Source organism: Phyllobates terribilis, unplaced genomic scaffold (assembly GCF_046119375.1).
Source record: "Phyllobates terribilis strain yellow unplaced genomic scaffold, ASM4611937v1 Scaffold_1__5_contigs__length_1240528914, whole genome shotgun sequence".
Taxonomy (NCBI): Eukaryota; Metazoa; Chordata; class Amphibia; order Anura; family Dendrobatidae; genus Phyllobates; species Phyllobates terribilis.
Genome location: NW_027362761.1, coordinates 717321307 through 717336809, shown reverse-complemented (window position 1 = coordinate 717336809; position 15503 = coordinate 717321307). Strand labels below are relative to the sequence as shown.

General features: G+C 38.5%; 1 protein-coding gene across 1 annotated transcript in view; it reads left to right on the top strand.

Moving 5' to 3' along the window:
- Positions 1–14983, top strand: part of MUC16 (mucin 16, cell surface associated) — a 90251-nt gene extending 75268 nt beyond the window's left edge. Inside the window, exons 62-72 of the mRNA XM_073642485.1 lie at positions 1655–1722; positions 2287–2456; positions 3802–3828; positions 6080–6231; positions 6622–6692; positions 6993–7165; positions 7439–7716; positions 8762–8829; positions 10494–10642; positions 11136–11233; positions 14285–14983. Of these exons, the coding sequence (XP_073498586.1) occupies positions 1655–1722; positions 2287–2456; positions 3802–3828; positions 6080–6231; positions 6622–6692; positions 6993–7165; positions 7439–7716; positions 8762–8829; positions 10494–10642; positions 11136–11233; positions 14285–14383 (1353 nt within the window). The 3' untranslated portion in view covers positions 14384–14983. The remainder of the gene's footprint in view (positions 1–1654; positions 1723–2286; positions 2457–3801; positions 3829–6079; positions 6232–6621; positions 6693–6992; positions 7166–7438; positions 7717–8761; positions 8830–10493; positions 10643–11135; positions 11234–14284) is intronic.
- The last annotated feature ends 520 nt before the right edge of the window (positions 14984–15503 follow it).

The window sequence follows — 15503 nt, the reverse complement described above, 5'->3', positions numbered from 1 at the left end:
TTCCGAGTGGCTGTGACCCGGTCCGTGCCCAGGGTGTCAAGCTCAGAGTATGTGGCAGTCCTACAGATGTTATAAAGTTCTTAATGTCGACTACGCCACCCGTTGTATTGCGGTCACTATGGCCGCCGCTGCAGCAGGGTCCGCTGAGGCTGATGGTGTTGGTGCAGCTTTTGGTAGTATAACCCCCAACGGGTGGGGTATAGCCTCAGGGGGTCAGGTGCAGAGGATGGGGGTTGTGGTGGTGCAGCGTAGATGTTAAGTGAAGACAGAGTCGGGTTGTGCAGTTTAGGGTATTTACTCACTGCTGATGTTCCGGTCACTCCAGCTTCAAGTGACCACCCGAGCCGTGCTGCGTCCACCAGGTCCTGGATTCAGCAAACCCCCAAACAAGTCCGGAGCGTGACCCTGAGCTCTCCTTCTGTCCTTTCCTCTGGCCGTCCCCACTAGTGATCCACCTAGGTCCAGCTCCCTCGGGCCTTCTGTTGGGAGACCCTTGGCCTTGGGTTCCCTGACCCTCCACGTGGTCTGCCTTCGGGGTGGATGTGGTGGGTGGCCGTGGCAGACGCTGCCCACGGCCTCCGGTCTCTGGCTAGGGTGTGCTTTTGCCCCCACCAGTTTGGGATCCGGTACCCTATTGCCGACTCTTCACCCGGGGATTGAATTTGGGTTCTCAGAATCCTTTCTTTTCACCCCCTCTGGGTCTCTCTTTCTTCTCCTCTCTCACTCTGGGCTGCTCTGCTCTTCCGCTCTCTTTCACTCCTCTGCAAAGGCTGACTGACTGACCCTGATCTTTGATGGTGCCCACCTTATATACTCCCTCTATGTGTGAGCTCAGGTGACCAGCACCCAATGAGCTCCTATCTTTACCCAGGCTGCTCCCCCTATCTGCCCCTACACTACTTGGGATGTTCCACCCCCCTCCCACTCCAGCCAGGAACAGACTCGGTCGTACCTGCACATTTCTAAGTGGGAGTACCGTTGGTCTGTTCCTCGGAAATGGGATGTGTGTAGTGCATGCAGCTCTCTGAGCTCAGGTCCACACTCCATCCTTACCCGGGAGTGGAATATCACACCTCTGGGTTGAGGTGCAATACCCCTGTAGCAGCCGAATCCTCAGGGTGCTACAGTAGTCCCAGAGGTCTGTCCCCTGCCAATAATAAAAGTGATGCCACATTTTACTAATATTAAATCTCTTAATGTGATTAGAATATTTGAAATCTTCTGCATTTTTTAGATCTTCAATTGTTCCCATCCGTATAAAAAACTTCCAGTTTACAGACATTTTCTGCTGTCTGGAGCACTTACAAGCTTTGCTGTGTAGACTGGGACAGTGTCTACAGAGACTAAGGGATTTAATGACTGTGCTATTGTACTGTTAAACGCCACATAATCCAGGATATCAACACTGTATGCAGAGATAAATCCTTGTATGAAGTGTTGGAAGTGTGTATCAGATATAGTCCCTCTCAACAAAACTTTAGAATAGCTACAATGTTGAGTTTCATTGATGAAACTAAATTTAAATAAACAATATATTCTCTTTAAGATTACAAAAAAATACACCCATGATAATATATCTATATTACCTTTAGAAATATATGCCATACATTTCTGTGAATTATAAGGAACAATTGACGCGTTTTTCTCTTCTTAGATAACCAGTTTAATGAAGAACAGCACAGTCAGCAGCAAACTGGTCGGCTGTAGCATTGATAGCTTTGGGTAAGTATATGAGATCTAGTGGCGGAGCTGGGGGATTAATCACATTTATTTGGATAATATGACCCTTGGATGACTTGCAAATCTGAGTTTTTACATTATTGATTCAATGGAAAAACAGAATCGTGAGGCATCCAAATGGCAAGTGGGGAGCCAACCACACCCAGAAGGTTGACTTGTGGCTCTGGTGATGCTTCATTAGTGGGTGACGCTGACGGCAGAGAGAGAATATCTGCAGGGGGTGCTACGAGAAGGAGGAGACACTGGACAGCAGCTAAGGGGAAATGCTGCACTCATCCCTTACACTCTGTTATACAGCTCATCATATATACTTAGTATCGCAGCAATACATCTTGTATACCAAGCATGATACACAATTCAGGCTCTATTCACATTAACACAGGAGTCTTCTCTAGGGTTCCATGACTTTTGACTGAAGTATTAGCGCAGAATACAGCGCACATAGAACATCATATATACGTACTTGAGAATACCCCTTTAATTATAGTACAGTAGTGCAGTAATATTTGTGCTTATTTTGTTTCTGTCAAATTTATTTCTTTTCAGGATTTCTGGTGTAAACAACACAAAAGTAAACTCCATTTGCAGAATCAAAAAAGACACATCTGGTACTCAGTTTGATAGAGTGGCTTTTTATGATGAAGTTACACATATGACTTCAAACATTACCAAACTGGGAAATTATACTTTGGACAAGAACAGCCTCTATGTCAATGGTAAGAGCAATAGGATCTATAAAGTGAATTAGTAAGAGTTACTCAGCACAAGTCAAAAATGCTTGTACATTTCACAGATACTTATTGGGCTTTAACATCATTTTTTTTGCATGAGTTGAGTCTTAAAAAAAGATTAGTGCATATCTCTAAAAAGGAAGAAAGGAATGGCAGCCACTCCTTACGATGCATTTACTTATATTGTACTAAAGTACTGTATAACATGGGCTTCATTTATTAAAACTGTTTAATAAATTATACAATTAGAGTTCAGATTTATTTGCTTAAATTGCACGGTGCACTGCATTTTCTTAAGTTGCACTGTAATTGGTAACTATGGGTAGCAAGGAGGAGGCATAAAGCACCACTCCAGTGGTTTTATTGCAGCGCTGGAGTGGTTCAAGTAATCTAAATTCCATGCCCCTAGTCTTATACCTACCAGCCAAAGTCTTCATCTGATATCCACGCCACTCCGATTGGTCTCCAGCAGTTTTCGGTCTGGAATTCACAACAAATGAGGCTCTTATAGAGTGACTTTGAGACCGTTACCTCTGACTTCCGGTCAGTCAGAAGTTGAGATCACAAGATGGCAGTACGAGACTGGAGTGTTGCCGGGAATTGCTAAAAACAGTGGCTGGTAAGTATATTACTAGGGGCAGAGAACTTTGATTACTTACATCACTCCAGCACTAAAATATAAAAAAAACGCTGGAGTGGTGCTTTAAAGGGAATCTGTCAGTGGGATCAGCCATCCTAAGCCATCTATATGGGCATGTAAGTTATAGAAAGTTGATTAAAATGATACCTTGATATCTATGATCCGATGTCTTATTCCTGAGAAATCCATGCTTTTCTTAATATGTAAATGAGCTGATAAGATCTATGGGCAGGACATAGATCTCCCAGAGAATTTGTCTGACATAGATCTCCCCGAGAATTTGTCTCCAGAGCTTATATTAAATGAAATGGGCATTATCAATGTGAGACATGTAATGACTGACAGTCTTTACTCCTGATACACATGTCTCATATAGGTAATTCTCCCTTTAATTTACAATAAGCCCTAGAGGCAGATTCTCAGGGAGATTTATGTCCATCCCATAGATCTTAACAGCTCATTTACATACTAAGAAAAACATGGATTTCTCTGGAATAAGACATCAGATCGCAGATATCAAGATATCATTTTATTCAGCTTCCTATGACCAGCGTGTCCATATAGACGGCTTAGGAGGGTTGATCCTACTGACAGATTCCCTTTAATAGATTACCTGTATAATAAATTATATGTGTAGCTGAAGAGAAAAATGTACTCATAAAGCTAATATAACTTTTCTTTCTCATTTAGGTTACAACAAGATCATGACTGGAACAAGTAAGTATCTAATATGTTTCCAAGGGGGTCAACTCTAATGAGGAAATATGGCAGCTGGAATGTTTATTAAAATATTTTCCTGTATCGTAGTATTATATTTGGTTTGTTATTTTGTTTGGTTTTGTGTTTATACTACCGATTCATTAAGCATTTTACGCCAGAAATTTTTTTGTATATTTGTACAAAAATTTGGAGACTTTGGGGTTGTTATTTCAGCCTTGCCCAATTTCTGAAAAGGGTTTGGAGCTAATAGAAAAGAGGAAAGACCTAGTGCTGCCTAACAGATTTATTATAAACTATACCAGAAAAGTGACAGAGGACATTTATAACACTAGTGCATGGGCAAAACATAGGTCTAATTCATTAAGAAGCACACCCCTCTTAATAAATTTTAGGCATCTTTTTCCAGCAGACTCTGGATAAAGCTAGCATACAAAACATCAGTCTTGATGAATTCCCACAAAAAAATTCTTAATTTCGAAATACAATTCTGGGGACGCATTATGGGAATGTCAGCCTTAATAAGTAGGAACCTATATGTAGCGTATGTACACTGCTCAAAAAAATAAAGGGACACTCAAATAGCACATCCTAGATCTGAATGAATGAAATCTTCTCATTGAATACTTTGTTCTGTACAAAGTTGAATGTGCTGGCAACAAAATCACACAAAAATCATCAATGGAAATCAAATTTATTAACCAATGGAGGCCTGGATTTGGAGTCACCCCCAACGTTAAAGTGGAAAAACACACTACAGGCTGATCCAACTTTGATGTATTGTCCTTAAAACAAGTCAAAATGATGCTCAGTATTGTGTGTGGCCTCCACGTGCTTGTATGACCTCCCTACAATGCCTGGGCATGCTCCTGATGAGGTTGCAGATGGTCTCCTGTAGGATCTCCTCCCAGACCTGGACTAAAGCATCCGCCAACTCCTGGACAGTCTGTGGTGCAACGTGACGTTGGTGGATGGAGCGAGACATGATGTCCCAGATGTGCTCAATCGGATTCAGGTCTGGGGAAGGGGGCGGGCTAGTCCATAGCTTCAATGCCTCCATCTTGCAGGAACTGCTGACACACTGCAGCCACATGAGGTCTGGCATTGTCCTGCATTAGGAGGAACCCAGGGCCAAGTGCAGCAGCATATGGTCTCACAAGGGGTCTGAGGATCTCATCTCGGTACCTAATGGCAGTCAGGCTATTTCTGGCGAGCACATGGAGGGCTGTGCGGCCCTCCAAAGAAATCCCACACCATTACTGATCCACTGCCAAACCGGTCATGCTGAAGGATGTTGCAGGCAGCAGATCGCTCTCCACGGCGTCTCCAGACTCTGTCACGTCTGTCACATGTGCTCAGTGTGAACCTGCTTTCATCTGTGAAGAGCACAGGGCGCCAGTGACGACTTTGCCAATCCTGGTGTTCTGTGGCAAATGCCAAGCATCCTGCACGGTGTTGGGCTGTGAGCACAACGCCCATCTGTGGACGTCGGGCCCTCATACCACCCTCATGGAGTCGGTTTCTAACCGTTTTGCAGACACATGCACATTTGTGGCCTACTGGAAGTCATTTTGCAGGGCTCTGGCAGTGCTCTTCCTGTTCCTCCTTGTACAAAGGCGGAGGTAGCGGTCCTGCTGCTGGGTTGCTGCCCTCCTACAGCCCCCTTCACGTCTCCTGGTGTGCTGGCCAGTCTCCTGGTAGCGCTTCCAGCCTCTGGACACTACGCTGACAGACACAGCAAACCTTCTTTCCACAGCTTGCATTGATGTGCCATCCTGGATGAGCTGCACTACCTGAGCAACTTCTGTGGGTTGTAGAGTCCCTCTCATGCTACCACGAGTGTGAAAGCACAACCAACATTCAAAAGTGACCAAAACATCAGCCAGAAAGCATTGGTATTGAGATGTGGTCTATGGTCCCCACCTGCAAAACCACTCCTTTATTGAGTGTGTCTTGATAATTGCCAATAATTTCCATCTATTGTCTATTCCATTTGCACAACAGCATGTGAAATTGATTGTCAATCAGTGTTGTTTCCTAAGTGTACAGTTTGATTTCACAGAAGTTTGATTTACTTGGAGTTATATTCTGTTGTTTAAGTGTTCCCTTTATTTTTTTGAGCAGTGTATGTTTAGACATTTTTTAGCAGTAAAAAAGCCATTATTTATTGTGTGGGTATGTACAATACACCACTTTCTTGTCACAGAGTTATCTCATTACTTGCTTATAACCCTTTCAATATTTTCCTTAGCTACTCAACCACCAATAATGACCACTCTGCAGACTATTGGGCCGAAAAGTTTTTTCATTAACTTCACCATTACCAACCTTAAGTATAACAGCAATTTAACACAAAAAGACTCCGATCAGTACATTAAAGTGCAAATGCTTATTGAGAAACTGGTAAGTTGGCTTGTAACATACATTAGAAAATATGAAAAAAGTGAATTGGGACTCATTGTGATTTACTTGGATGTATAAAAGAGATTGCAAAATTCGATATACATCTTAGAATATTGACATATACATAGACATAAGAGCAACAAAGACTACAAATGCTAAAATCGCACTAATTGCATGGAATTCCAATGTGAATATGCCACTAGGGAGATAGAAGCTGAGAGCCTGAGAAATCATAAGCCTGTAGCTTGCAGACAACTGTCTGTTAATTGTGTTCATCTACTATTTAGTTATAGTCATTTACATCTTACTCAAATGTTTCTTTGAATTATGAAGATTTGTGCCATGACTAAAGTCTCCTACTACTTATTTCTTTCCACATTTCTTCCTCAGCTTAATGATGGTTTTGGGAAAAACCCAAAAGTAAAGGACAAGTTTTCTGACTGTAAGCTAACTGGGTTCAGGTAGGTATTCTTGGTCTATACAAGCTTGTATGATATAAGCTCATGAATATATGATCTGTCCTTTACCCATACTTGATAAATTTTTTTCCCTTGCAATAAAAAACACATTTAGGATTTTAGCAAGAATAAATAATTTGTGTTTTTCACCCAATTTCTCTAAAAAAACAACCATCTGTGGAGACCATACTTCTGTTTCATCTGATCCAAACTATTATTGACTTTTTTCTATGCAATGTATTTGAGGACACCCAGTGTCACACTTTAACCAAACCACTAAATAGAAAATTCCTATATTTCTAGGTCAACGCCATCCAATACAAATACTACTGCAGAATCCGTCTGCACCTTTAATGTGGATCTCTTAGCCCGAGACTTCACATTAGAAGATGTCAGAGAAGCGCTCTTAAACATTACTGAAGATGGTACCATTCTAGGCAACTTTACCTTGAAAAGCTCAAGTATTAATGTTAATAGTAAGTTCCATTTTTTAACTCAACAACATTTCAGTATGGAGTATCTTCTTAGCATCAATGATAGAACTATACTCATTATTTCTCTCAAATTGACCTGCAAGAATTATGCTCTAAAGTGGATCTAAGATAGGAAACTCTAATGAAATGCTATCGCAGAATAAAATGAATTTAATCATTGTTATTGTACATGCTCACGTCTTGGCATTCTGTGATATTTCACAAGTAAGTGACCTGTTTTACTATGTCATGCAATTAATTAGCTTCCCTGTTTAGTTCACAGAACAGATGTAGAAACAACTGCCGCTACAACAACAACTGCTACTACGACAACAACTGCCACAACAACAACCACTGCTACTACAACAACAACCACTGCTACTACAACAACAACCACAGCTACTACGACAACAACAACAACAACCAGTCCCACCATTGAACCCATCCCGACAAATAAATACCTTGGCTATGCCATTAATTTTACCATCACTAACAATTCTTTGCCTGCTGACCCTGAAAAGAGGAAACTTCTAGAACAGGACATAGTGCAGAAGGTGATTTGAAATTGTTTTATTGCATATATGTGCAATTTTTTCTGGAACAGACACTGTGGTGAATACAATTAAAACTGTATTGAATCCTAATATCTCATCCACAAACATTAGTTTGATACTATCACCAATTATACATATTATATAGCCCAATATACCAGCATTCCAGAAATGCACTGTATCATTAAGAACAGAAAGCATAGTCTGCTTATAGGCCACAAATCAACAGCAACTAAAAGTAGAGGTTACCTTAATTGCCGTTTCATATAACTATGCAAATACAATATGGACTCTTGTGTAATAAACATCCTAATATGTAATTTGGACACAATGATAACATCATAGTTATCATTATTCTTTAGCTATATATCTCTGTTAACAAACTAGTTTCTCCACTCAAGCCACAGGGAATTCTGGGAATCATAAATTTATAATTCATATTAAATTCATATGTTTAATAATTATTAGTAAATTTATCAGTGCTATCTGTACAAACATTTTATGTAAATATATACGATCCATAGTAAATGTCCTTCTGCAGCTTCTTGCTCATTTTCTCCCATTAAATATGAAGCAAGTCTAAGCATTTGTACATAATCACTACAAATTGCCTATTCAGAGAAAAAAGAGGACTGGAACTCAAATGCCATGCATTAGATGCAGCAATGCTAAAATTCAACATTGACACTTTAATGAGCCTCGCCAAACCAAACACCCTCTTTGTTTTGCACTGAGGAGGGGCAAACACCCCAAAATATGTGTCTGCAAATTAAGGGTCTGGTTTGGCTTCTTATCCTAAGTCACGTGGCAAGACTTGTTAAAGAGTCAATATTGACTTTTACGATTGCTACCCTAAAAGGTGGCATTAGAGTCCTAGCCCTCTTCCTTTTTAAATAGGCTATTTTCATTGCATGGCCTATAAGTCTCTTTTCACTGGCTTAGCAATCTCCTCAAGGAGAAATGTTACCCTTTAGATAACCTAAGTAAACACTTAAATATACTAGGGTATACAGTTATTTTATCTTGTATATATTCTTTCTATTTCTAGATGAATGAGGTATACAAAAATAGTGGACTTGGGAAGAAGTTTAAATATTGCCTGCTTGCATCAACTAGGTAACTGTTTTTCCTTCTGACATTTAGAAATAATTGTTATTTTATTATTATTATTATTATTGCACAGTTTTGCTAAACCGTAAAGGGCCATCAAAAGGGTAAAAACCAAAAAAATATAATATTCACCTTACCGCCTTCCTCATCATCACCCATCTAGTGCTCGTTGTGTCTTCTTAACACCATGTGTGCTTAATGAGGCTCTGATGAGGTCTAAGACGTTTCCGCACATGCATGTGCAAGGTCACAGCATGCGTTATGACATTGTGACAACGTGACCTCACGCCTGCTTGCGCAGAACTGTCCCAGGCCACTTCAAAGCCAGAAATCCAGCCCTAGTATGAATATGCCTGAGGATTCATTGCTTGCAGCGGTGATAAGAAGATACGATGAGGAACAAACATGGAATGGTGAGGAGCAGAGTAGCCGGAGAGGTGAGTGGTGAGATTAGTATAAGGTTTTTCTTATTTTCTACATTTTATCCTTATTATGCTAAGGGATCTAAAAATACCACAGAGCATAATAAGGGGCATTCAATTTGAAGAGAATAACTTCTCTGCAAATTGAATTTTTTATGGGAAAATCCGCGCAGCCAGGCAAATTTGTAATGTGCTTGATCCGCTCTTCTCTTGTGACAAAAATAAATTATTATTCGCTCTTCACTTCATCGGAAAGTTTACCTTCAATAAAATTTCACTTTTATGTTTGTTAATGCCATTTATAGCAATTCTGTAATAGTTTCCTATTAGAGATTTTGGCTATTGGGTAATTTGGTGGAGCAGTCTTAAAAAAAGTAAATACAAGTTCTATCTGGATGGAGAACACAGGCTCAAAGACTCCTCTCATCAGTTTTTGAATATAGGTGCCATAGATTGTGTCCATATTCTCTTGATGACAAAACAAAGAGAAAATTTGGGAAACTTGTCACCTGGTCACCTTTTTTGCCAAATTTCTTTGACAAGGTGACTATTTGAGTAAAAATTATGTTAGGAAATAGCCAATGATTCAACTTCCTAATATATAGCCACGTATACTATATGTGTATATGCGTGAAAGAATCAGTCCACTGTAGGAATGAGTTGTTGTCTTTGCACGAGTATGCTTTGTCCTGATAAGCAAATTGATAATTCAATGTTTTGGGGTTTTTTTGCATAGAAAGAATATGGCTGTTTTACTATATAAGAGCAGGCCTTACTTTTACAAAATACAGTATCTAAAATAATATACATAGCAATGTATTTATTATTGCTTCAGCAAACAAAATCCCTGAATCCTTCAATTTTTATGTGAATAGCCACTGATCAATCACTTGGTCTCATGTATTAATCGTCACGATAGTCTATGTCTAAGAACCTATTGGATGTAAAGAAACTTAGTTCTACAGTAAACTAGTACTGTACTTGTCAGATATACTTAGGCTTTATTCCAGGTCATGATCTGACAAATTTTTGCAGTTCATACAGCTTTATAAATTGTTCATTGCATCTTGGTAAAAAAGAAAAGAAAATAAGCCACAGTATTGTGGCTACAATATGTTTTTATCAGATTTTGTTCCGTCCTTCTGAGCTACGTTGCTATACCATATAAGCAAGTTCCTAATTATTGTGTGTGAAAAATAGAATAATCTGTCCAAGTCGTGACTATTTTTTTTGTTTGTTAACTTTCAGGAATGGGTCTATTATAGCATCATGTAACTGCTACTTTGAAGATGACCCAGCTATAAATTCAGGGACTGTAAAGAATGAATTTTTCCTAGGGACCATTACAGGAAATACGTTGGGATCAAAGTACGCACTGAAGGACATTACTGTCACAGGTAAAAAAGTTGGCAACACTTTTCCTAAATAAGTAAAATGTGTAAATCAAAATTCTTTGATGCAAGGTATTTGGAGCTTTGTACAAGGGGCTTCTTTTCCCCAACTTGGCACAAGGGACAGAGGAAAAATTAACATTTTAGAATGTGTCCCTTTATTTGTGTTAAAATTCAGTCCCCTTTTTGATTAAAAAAAATCATATGCAAAAGTAGATCTGTTTTCTGAGACCCTTATGACGGAAAAATATCTTTAGAAGAGAGTTCTGATCCCTATAAAGATCATATCGTCTGACTGGCCTATCGTAATGTTCTGCTACCTTCTTCCAAAAGAAAGATACATATTAGCAAATGCTTATGCTATGTTAAAACCTAGTGAATAAGAAATTGAGTCAAGACTGTACAGTAATTACACTTTCTCCATAATGTAAATGCACAGTATGAAAATAAAATGCTTGTTATTTTTCTGATATGAACTCTCTTTCTTTATCTATAACAGAAATAGCCCGGAACAATGAATTACCATTTTGGGCAATCATTCTTATTTGTTTTGCTGTTCTCCTTGCCCTTGTATTGATATTCTTGCTCATCTTTTTGGTAAGTGAAATATATAAACTTTTAATATTCACCACCATGTCCATTCACATATCTGAATTATAGTTGGACCTGTACCCCTTCCCTTTATCCTCTCCTATCCCTCTGTTGAGGGATGATGGCCTATGTAACTGGATTTAGGCTTGTGTTTGACAACCATAGATGTGATTAGGGATATTATATTTAAATTCTAATGGCACTCACCCTGTAGTTTTAAAATGGTTCTTTATTCCTATACCAACTGTATCTTTTGTCCAGCATATGGATAAAGGACTTTTTTAAAGTTACTGGGTGAGTGCCGCAGCTTATTCTTAATATTGTGGATTTACAATACTCCAGATATAAGATTTAATCTCCTAGATGCTGAGTGTGTGCTTTTAGATTAGGTTCTAATGATTTAATGATGTGCTTTCATAAATTATACTTTTATTATGTGGCAGAACCCAGAGCTCCTGTGCTTCTGTACTCCAGATCAATATGTACTCCATGTCCTGTCAAAGGCTTATTCTCTTATTTGTAATAAAACTTGTTCCTTCAGAACTAACTTATTGCAGGGAGTCTTGCCTGCTTGAATAGGAGATTTGGATTATTTTTTTAACTTGGTAGCATCCTTAAAGGGAATTTGTCACCCCCCTGGGCGATATCAGACCTCTACTATGGCCATACCGGGTATAGAAAAGTAAATCTATACTTACCTGTATGGCCCATAGTAGAGGTTTGATTGCAGAGAAATCTGGTTTTATAAAGTCTGTTTTCCAGAGGCTTGGCGTCCGGGGGACGCCAAGCAAACCCCTCCTATCTGCTTACTATTCCCCTAAATCGCCGCCTGTGCTAAATTACCATATTCCCCCCTCCCCTACACGTCACAGGGTCCTGTGAGAGGCCCTGTGACGTGCCCTGCTCTGCCTCCCCTCCCGCGCATGCGCAAAGCCCCGCTCCCATGGAGCGCGCTTTGTTTCCCTCCGGCCCCGTTTGGCTGCTTACTTTTCTATCACCTGTATGCCCATAGAAGAGGTCTGATATCGCCCAGGGGGGTGACACATTCCCTTTAAGGATGCACATATGACCCAATGATTCTGTTCATGAAGCAGCTGAATTAAATAAAAGAAATAATGGATAACAGCTTCATTGGCCAAAAAAATTAGCAACGCAAAGTTTTTTTATATTTTAACAAGTAACACATAAGCAACAATTCATATAAGGCATCATCAATAATCATACTGACCCACAGAATAAAGGTAATATGTCATTCTTACCACACTGTGAACAGCATGAAAATGTAATCAAAAACAGTGTTGTAATTGCTGTTTATTACTTTTCTGCCAATCAATTTTTTTCCCCATTTTGCAATATATTCTATGGTATATTAAAGAGGACCTTTCACCAGCTTTAGCATATTAAACTGGCCACATCATGGAATAGTGGCTGCAGAGCTGAATAAAACATATTTTTTATTTTTTAATTTCTCATCTCTTTTGCAGAAATATTAGCTTAGAAAGTGGGTGTTATCAGAAATTCTTCTCTTGGTGTGTGCATTTCTTCTCCTGCATGGTGATGACCAGTCATAAGCAGGAGGCATCATGCAGGGGAAAAAAATAACACACCCCCAGAAAGTCAGAAGAACATGCAATTGAGACATGAAATGATAAACAGCAGAACTGGGTGTGATTACAAACATCTCCAGATCTCATCTCAAAGCAGTCAGTATGGGAAAGGAGACACAGCAGAGCTGAGTGTGATTACAAACACTTCCAGGTTTCAGACTCAGCTCTGCACTACTCTACACAACAGCTGTATCCCACAGAGGAGAATGCCTTCTCTAATCTTCTCTAGGGGCATGTTCTTCCCCCTGCATTATTAGTCAACATCATTCAGGAGAAGAAATACATACTTGAAAAAGCAAATTTATTGTATGTTAACTTAAAAATACAAATTTATTGTATGTTAACTTAAAAATACAAATTTATTGTATGTTAACACCCCCTTTGACTTATCATAAATTATAACCTAAACTTAACAAGTTAATATTTCTGCAATGGAGAGGAGAAATGAAAAAATAAAAATGACTTTTTACTCAGCTGCACAGCCCTTATTCCATGATGTGGCCAGTTTGGCATGCTCAAACTGGTGAAGGATCCTCTTTTACTAGTGCCATTAAAAATACAACTCATGCATTTCAATGGAGTGTGTAGAGCACTCCGCTATCTCTGTTAGTTATTGAAGCAGAAGTGTACGACTCAACTGACACCATATATAAATGGGATCCTTTTCCTTTTGATCCGTGGTTTGGTCAGTAATGGGATTAGCAAGTTATCATGTTTTCTATAGATAAAGGAGTCTTGCCAAAATTGCAATTTTTAGTCTAACTATTTTTTTCTGTTTGTTGCTGTGTGCCTTCTATTATTCATGTAGACTGTATGCTTTTTTACAGTACCTCAAAGAATAATGCTTTTTTTTCCTCATGATGACGCATTATATTTACTGCCTACTTCTAATATTCTTTTTCCACATCTAACTATTTGCATAATAAAATGCTTTAAAAAAAAAAAAAAACTAACATGATTCAGCCAAAAAATGTCAATTGAATGGAGTGATATTCATAAATTGTTTACATGATATAAACTTTGAGGAAGAGTTTTGTACATAATATACGACTGCAAAAATAATCTATTTGACAATTTCAATTATGTATTTGCTATAGATTTTCGCTCCACCTATACATGACTGACATAGCATCAAGTCATTGCAGTCTTAAAACCTTTGATTTCTAGCGTGGTAACATTCCACTACTCTGTAGTACTCCGCCCAAACTTCTTGCCCATATTTTAAAACCAGAACAACCAGTAATATTTCTTGCTGAAGTGCAAAACATGTGTTATAACAATATATCAAATCAATGTGAAAGTTGTCATTGTAAAAGTAGTTACCCTGGGCTATTTAAGAACTCATAGCTGGTAAATCAAGCTCAGATCCACTTTATAAGCAACATTAGTAAAGTTGAATATGCAAATTTGTCTATTAAAACAATTATATCTCTTCCTTCCTTTTTCACAGTGTCTACTTTGCTTGAAAAGACGTAAAGGATCTTATGACGTACAGCAAAGCATTTATGGAACTTACTTCCCACACCTAGATTTGAGAAAACTATATTAAGTATTGCCCTTCTCCTGCTCTATTATAATATATGGACATCACCCGCATTACTCTCATTAATTCCACCTTCTCCTGCCGTATGGTGGTGAGATCAGCACTTTCATTGGATTGCATTCAGGACCTAAAAAAGCACAACTTAATATACTGTCTAAGAGGTTCGCTGGCCGTTCTGACTTAGGTGGTTGATTTGTCAGTGGTTTCTAGAAGTAATTGCACTACAAAGTGTCCCAAATATTTATTACTTGAAAAGTATTTGTTAATATACTGCTATGTATAGTATGCTGTAAGCCAGACAAGACTTACACTTGTAGTGGGATAAATACCTCATATATGAATACTAAACGTTTACATAGAAAGGTAGATAGTAGCCAGCATCTTAAATCATAATGTATTACAACTAGGCGAGTCGTTTTCTATAGCAATCAAATCACAACTTTAATATTTAAGCTGAAGGATAAGATGGAATTTAAAAATAATGGATGCTTTTTGTTCTTATTTGCCATTACCTATTAACGTTATTTGTACTTTTTATTTTACTTCATTTAAAAATAAATATTTGACTTTTTATATCGAACTGTATAATGTATTTAAAAAAAAAATGTATGCAATGTTTACATGTCTTTAATCTGCCATGAATAAATCAATATTTTAATGCAAATAAAAAAATCTCATTCATTTATCCATACTTTAATACTGGGTTACTACATTCTGGATTATTGGAATAGCTTTAAATCAGTTGCACTGTCACAAAATCCCCTAAGGACAGAACATACCTTATCTCAGAACATGAACATGTAGTGTGTAGTGTTATGTAGGTGTAGCAGGAGTAGCCTCAAAATCGGAGGACATAAAGCTTTTTTTTTGCTGATAAAAAGTTACAAATTTTGTTGAACACTTTTTTTTTTGCACAAAAGAGTGGACTCAAGGGGTGTTAATACCCTCTTGTACACTTGATGAAAAAAATTGTGTGGCCATTGGCCACTGCAATTGGGCAGTTCTGGCCACACGGTCAGCTAAACCATTGATGCGCACAGTGTGTAATTGATGAAGCACATCTGATGCATAATCTGTGGGAGTGTTATATTACTTTTAGGATAGGCCCCACAATTGTGAAACTAAA